Source organism: Abramis brama (assembly GCF_963993115.1).
Source record: "Abramis brama genome assembly, chromosome: 23".
In the NCBI taxonomy this organism is placed as follows: Eukaryota; Metazoa; Chordata; class Actinopteri; order Cypriniformes; family Leuciscidae; genus Abramis; species Abramis brama.
The window spans coordinates 18,065,612-18,072,007 of NC_139985.1; the positions used below are offsets into that span (position 1 = coordinate 18,065,612).

A 6,396-nucleotide genomic window follows, 5' to 3' on the forward strand; every position below is an offset into this window, starting at 1 on the left:
TGGTTATAATTAAACACAATGCTTTAGGTAAAAACGGTGGGGAATAATGAGAAATATTGTCTTACATGGGAGAATTACAAAGTTGTGGTTAATTACATTTCATCATGTTTTTATTAATATTAATTTATTTATTATTATTACATTTAATATATTTTTACTCAGATTTTGAGTAATTATTTTTATTTTTATTTATTTTTTGCATGAAACCGGTTGTTATCCGGTTTCATGCACTAGATGTCGCTGTGATCCACTAGATTCAGTATCAGCGCTGATTCTCACAGCTCTCGCCGGGTGCAGTGGCGCGCGCCTGTAATCCAAGATACTGGGAGGCTGAGGCTGGAGGATCGCTTGAGCTCAGGGGTTCTGGACTGCAGTGGACTATGTCGATCGGGTGTCCGCACTAAGTTCGGTATCGATATGGTGCTCCTGGGGGAGCCCGGGACCACCAGGTCGTCTAAAGAGGGGTGAACCGGCCCAGGTCGGAGACGGAGCAGGTCAAAGTCCCCGTGCCGATCAGTAGTGGGATCGCGCCTGTGAATAGACACTGCAGTGCAGCCTGAGCGATACAGCGAGACCCAGTCTTTTGTGTGCATATTTACCTTTTTGTTTTAATGTAGCCTAAATGTATCATTCTTTCTGCTTTAGTTTACATTCTAAGGTAGGCTAAAATTATACTTCTAATAATTAGGCTATGTTAGACGGCAGCGTGATGAAAGTTTAAAGGCGCAATTTAGAAAGGTGATTTCAGGTTTGCAGAACGTTTCAGTTATGGAAAAGGTGCCAGGGTTCTGTCACTTATGTCTAGTTTATTTCTTGGTTTTGTGACAGAGCCCTGGCACTCCTGTTTTGTCTTGTCTGTGTCTGAGTGTCGAGTGTCTAGTCTCTTGTGTTCCCCCTCGGGGTAGTTTTTGTTTGTGTTTTTTTTTTTTTTTTTTTTTTTATTAAATAAAAGCACATCAACGCTGCACCTGAGTCCTCGCTCCTTTCACCACCCCCACACTTGACAAGAGGACTAAATTACAAATTTGATGTGTAAGTTCAAAATAACACGTGGCACTGGCAACTAACAGATCAGGCAAAAAAGGGACAGTCTTTTAGTAGCTACAACTTTGTGTTAGGAGCATAAAACGTAACCTCTGCTCTGACCAATAAATAAATAAATATGGTTTTGTGATGTATACAGCTCTGCTCTTTTGCACTATTTTTACATACAGCTTATATACCTGTGAATATAATGCTTGAATAAAAATGTTGAGTGTTTGATGCAGACACAGATCACATATGAGGGTCATTTGGATATAAATTATTCTCCCTGCACAAACACACATACACAAATTACAGTCTTCTGTTTTTATTTTAAAGTTTCATGACTGCAGCACTACTTTTGAAAGGCCGTCTAGATCTACACTAGAAGGTACTGTGAGGGCAATATCAGTGCTGATACTATTGATATGTGGACGGTTTTATTGTTTTATCTTAAGATTGCATTTGAGCACTTTGGAGTGTCACTTGTTTTTCATCTTTTTGAATGTCTTTCAACAAGTTCAAATCATGCAGTCCACAAAATTTTCAGTTGTTGATAGCACGTCTCTCGTTTCCTTGCCATCTGGGCATGAGAATCAACATTCAAGTGTGATACATTGTTTCCTGTGATTGTGATTCCAGAATAAATGCATTATGCCACATTAACAAGTGTAAACAAACAATTTCTACAGAGATAAAGGTAACAGATAGCTCTTTCCAGTTTAATATAAAGTTTTTGCAACAAGCAAAGAACTAAAATAGTGAAAACTGAAAGAAAACAGAAACAGTGAAAACCATCGCTGGACAAGACTTTTTAAGTTTTCAGATGTAAGGTTTCATTATATTTATGTCAATTATGAAGTGAAGTTTACTGTAAGAAATCAGGTAGTGATTTACCAAAATCACAGTGAACACACTGAGCAACACAACACTAAAACTTCATATTTTTTTGGTGAAAGTGCAGTAGCGCACCCAGCCGACAACCTCTAAGCATGATTGCAGCAACTTGTTTTATGCTTTCTTTTAAGACAGACGATGAAACAATTTTAATTCAACAGCACTGGAGCAAATTAAACAGTAAAATCTCAGCATGCCCTGTCAATCAGCATCTGAGCAATAATAATGCCAGTTCTATGTCTGCTAATGCGTCTGCTAATGCGTCTGCTTTTCAAGTTAATTTTGTAGTATCTCTACATTTCACTTACTCTTTTGTTCTTGTCTCTCTCTTTATGAAGATTACATGTCATTAAATGACTTGTTACATCATGCATATTACATAGCCTAAATGTAAGTGTAGAACAAATTTGTGGTTAATCATAGCCAAATAAAGGAAGGAAAATGGTTACATATAGGCTACATAAAAGTCTCTGGGTTTAATCTCTTTCTGCGCATATGTTTTGTGCATATTCCTCGTTTCTTTTATCCAGTTTACACAATTGCAATTGTTTATGAGGGTCGAAGGTTTTTGCAGATAAAGAGGAAGTCAATGGCCTGCCAGCTTTTTTTGACCTTCACTTCACCACTTTTGTGATGGATCTGTTGCCAGGCAACTTAAACAATATTGTTTTAAGCCTGTTATGGAAGGAACCCATGAGTAACAACCAGGAAGAGTAACCCAGTTCATTTCCCTCAGAGACTCTTTTCTAGTGATTGTCAGTAAACATATTATTATGAAATGTGGTACATAAATACGATGTAATCAGACTCATTTTGTTTTGATGAGTATTTGACTCATCTTATGTTTAAAATAGACTGTGTGTTCAGATAAAGAATAACAATGATGTAAAAAGTTATCCATGACAGCATGCAGCTTTATTTTCAGAGACGGGTTTCATCACACACAAAAATACAAATATGAGTATCATCCATTTTTCTTTCAGTAACACATGTTTCCTTGTTCTCAGTGATACTCTCAATACACATTCAAAACCAAATGTGTGTGTGTGTCCAGATGGTGTCTCATAAAGCGGTGTGCTCTGCATTTAGCTGAAGGAATGCTGTGTCTGCTTGATAGTTGTTCCACCTGTGGTGACGGTGATAGTCCCACCTGAAGGCAGAGAGAAAGAGAGTCAGTAATGCATGATGTATGGCATTCACTGCAGTATACTTGAAACTGAACATCCCACCACAATATGCAAAGAGATATTTCACTTACCTGGTATTTGAGTCCTGAGAATTAAAGAAGAAAAGATGCATTAGTGAAGCAATTCCAGAACAAGATTATGTAACATGATCCATAGATTTTGACACACATATATATAAAGGATATGAACTTACTTAATGTCCTGATTTTCCAGGAGGCTTCTGTAGGTGGCGATCTCCTGCTCCAGACGGCTCTTGATGTCCAGCAACATGACATAATCTCGTCCCTGTTGCTCAATGCTAGCCCGCATTTGACTCAGCTCGGCCTCCAACATGTTGATTTGGTTCTGGTAGCCTGCTAGCATAGAGCTGTACCTGTTCTCTGTGTCTGCCAGTGAGTTCTCCAGAGCCGATTTCTGTTTGAGTAATGAGAACAAGCAGAAATAAGTCACTGTGTATATACACAGTGTTCTGTGAAAGAAAGTCAAAAGGGTTGGAGCAAAATGAGGGGGAGTAAATTATGACCTTTTTACACATGCTTGGTATCCGAAAAACACCAGTGTGCAAGTCCACAAATGGACCCTTCAGATTTCCAGACGTTATAAATGGCTTCTCCTCATTCCTTTCATTGTACCTCACTTACTATCTGGGATTTGGAGGACTTCAAATAAAACATTCTTGACATATCTCACACTCACCCTCCTTTCCCTGTTTTTTGTCCATCTTTGCCTCCCTTTCTGTGTCCTCTTCTTGGCCTGCTTCCCTAACCTCTTACGTAATATGTTCCTGCCTTTGGTTCAGATAATGAAATCTCTCTCTCTCTCTCCACCCTACAGTTCCTTCATTCCACTTGTTTCTCACCATGCTGAGTTGAGACTGTAGCTCGATCTCCAGACCCTGCAGAGTGCGTCGCAGATCTGTGATCTGTGTCTTGGTTGTTTGGATGATTTCTGTGCTCTGGGTCACCTCTTTGGTCAATCCTGCCGTCTAAAAGAAAGACAGAAACACACAATATGAATTCAAGTACTGAATATCATAATCTAAGATATATTGTTTTACCACAGTACCACAGACACCAGCTGGAATATGCGGTTTATTCTTCAGTAAACTCAGTTTTTCAGTATGTATAATGGTAGAATTCACAACCAAAGGATTTAAAGAGACAGACAAGGTTTTACCTGGTTTTTAAACCAGTCTTCCTGTTCCCTGCGGTGTTTCGTTATGATGGTCTCGTAATGAGAACGAATCTCGTCCAGAACCCTGTTCAGGTCTTGCTGAGGAGCAGCATCAACCTCTACATTCACTGTGCCTGTCAGCTGAGACCTCAGTGCTGCCAAGTCCTGTAAACCCACAAGGCTCAAGCATCAGTTCACTGAATGCATTCACAAGTTCTGATAACAACTACATGCAAGCTACTTCAAACCTCCTGGTGGTTCTTCTTCATAAACGCCAGCTCATCCTGCAGAGTCTCGATCTGCATCTCCAGGTCGGCCTTTGTCAGGGTTGTCTGGTCCAGCAAGCGACGCAGGTTGGCGATGTCAGCCTCCACAGACTGCCGCATTACTAACTCGTGCTCAAATCTGATTGGTGGAGAGGCAGAAATGGGAATAAACTCACCCATCATGTTTTAAACATGACCAATATGATCTTTTAAGATGCTAAAGCTACCAAACTATAGTAACGGAGAAACTATTATTTGAGAGAATTTACTTTATCCTGAAGTCATCAGCAGCCAGTTTAGAGTTGTCGATCTGCAGGAGGATGTTGGCGTTGTTGATGGTAGCGTTTTTAATCTGAAAGGTAGAATATTGATGTACAATTTTATAACATTAGAATGTATAAATCTGGAGCATTGCTGTAGATCATCAGAACCTGAAGTGATTATCTGCAGTCTGCTTTTCAGCTGCTGTATACAAAGAAATGTCAGTACACTAGAATTTGCTATATGTGTCATTCATTTAGAGATCACTGTACCTTGTCCTTCAGGTCCTTGATGGTGTTCCAGTAGGCGCTGTAGTCCCTCTGTGCGATCGGCCCCTTCTTCTCATAGTACTCGCGGATCTGCCTCTCCAAAGTGGCATTTGCAGTCTCCAGGGAGCGCACCTTCTCCAGGTAGGACGCCAGACGGTCGTTCAGGTTCTGCATGGTGGCCTTCTCATTCACCTGCATGTAGTCACAGTCCCCTCCAACCATGTGTCCAGAGCTGAATCCTCCACCATATCCTCCACCATATCCTCCACCATATCCTCCACTGTATCCTCCGCCATATCCTCCACCAAAACCGTATCCTCCACCACCTCCAATTCTGGAGGAAGAGATGCGGGTGCTTCCACCATAACCCCCTCCATGAACGCTGAAGGCTTTATGTGGAAAGGCTGACGAACTGCTCCGAGTCTTGGTGATTATGGACTTTGAGGTCACAGTCTTGGGACCTTTGGAGGATGTCGTGTGGTAAGAGATCGACATGGTGAATGGATGCAGAGATGAGAAGAATGCAGAGAGGACACTGCAGGAAACTGCTAAAGTTATCCTGAAGAGGATTGGTGCCTTCGAGCTGAGCTCGGTCCTCTTATAGAGATGGAGCTTGAGGGCGGGTCCTGCTCTTTGGGGACGGGAGGGGGGGAGGAGGGTGTGTGCCAGACCCCTCTGCAATCTCCAGCTATGTTGAGACTCGAGGACCAGAGTTTGGTTTCCACCCTAGTGAGGAAACTGCAAAGGAATGTCTCTGTGTCTGTATGAACTACTGCAATGTTCTCACCCTTGAGATTTCAATGAAGGGAGTGCAATGGGGTTATGAGCACTTTGACACACACACATACACACACACACACATAGACGTGTGTTCACGTGTGTGTGTGTGTGTGTGTGTGTGTGTGTGTGTGTGTGTGTGCATGTGTCTGTGCAAGTGATTTAGGCAAGTTTTCCTTTCTCTGTCAGCTTGAAATAGAACAAAGACACTTAACCAGTAATGTGAGGATACCAAGTAGTTTTAAATTCAGTATTTATTTTTGATCAAGCAGTAAATATAAACCTGGAAGCAATCAAACATCAGAGTTTCAGAGTTCAAATGTTTGTTCTCAGGCTGCAGCTGTGAGAAGGAAAGTCATAATTTGAAACCAAGAGGTAACTTGTGCTGGGTCCTGTTTGCTCATAAAGACTCATGGGTCAGTGACAAATAAGAGTGTTCATGATTTAAAAAAAAAAAGTTAAATGTACTCTTTTTATTCATGTGGTTTCATTAATTTTTTTCTGCATGTTTGTCACACCACATTACATTGTCTGTTGTACTGG

General features: G+C 41.0%; 1 protein-coding gene across 1 annotated transcript; it reads right to left on the minus strand.

The window, feature by feature from the left end:
• Positions 1-2,806: 2,806 nt before the first annotated feature.
• LOC311074111 (keratin, type I cytoskeletal 19-like) lies at positions 2,807-5,855 on the minus strand. Its single transcript, XM_084100456.1, has 8 exons — positions 5,080-5,855; positions 4,816-4,898; positions 4,529-4,685; positions 4,284-4,445; positions 3,967-4,092; positions 3,301-3,521; positions 3,179-3,192; positions 2,807-3,070 (listed from the first exon to the last, which is right to left on the minus strand). Exons 1-8 carry the CDS (start codon positions 5,569-5,571, stop codon positions 3,006-3,008), a joined length of 1,320 nt encoding a protein of 439 aa, XP_083956582.1. The 5' UTR covers positions 5,572-5,855; the 3' UTR covers positions 2,807-3,005.
• Positions 5,856-6,396: the final 541 nt, after the last annotated feature.

Bases quoted from the DNA above. Each gene is read 5' to 3' on its own strand.
- LOC311074111 (XM_084100456.1), bottom strand. From the start codon at position 5,571: ATGTCGATCTCTTACCACACGACATCCTCCAAAGGTCCCAAGACTGTG. The intron at 4,899-5,079 runs GTACAGTGATCT...TCTACCTTTCAG, and splicing joins TCAAGGACCTGAAGGACAAG to ATTAAAAACGCTACCATCAA. The intron at 4,686-4,815 runs GTAAATTCTCTC...TCCACCAATCAG, and splicing joins GCTGATGACTTCAGGATAAA to ATTTGAGCACGAGTTAGTAA.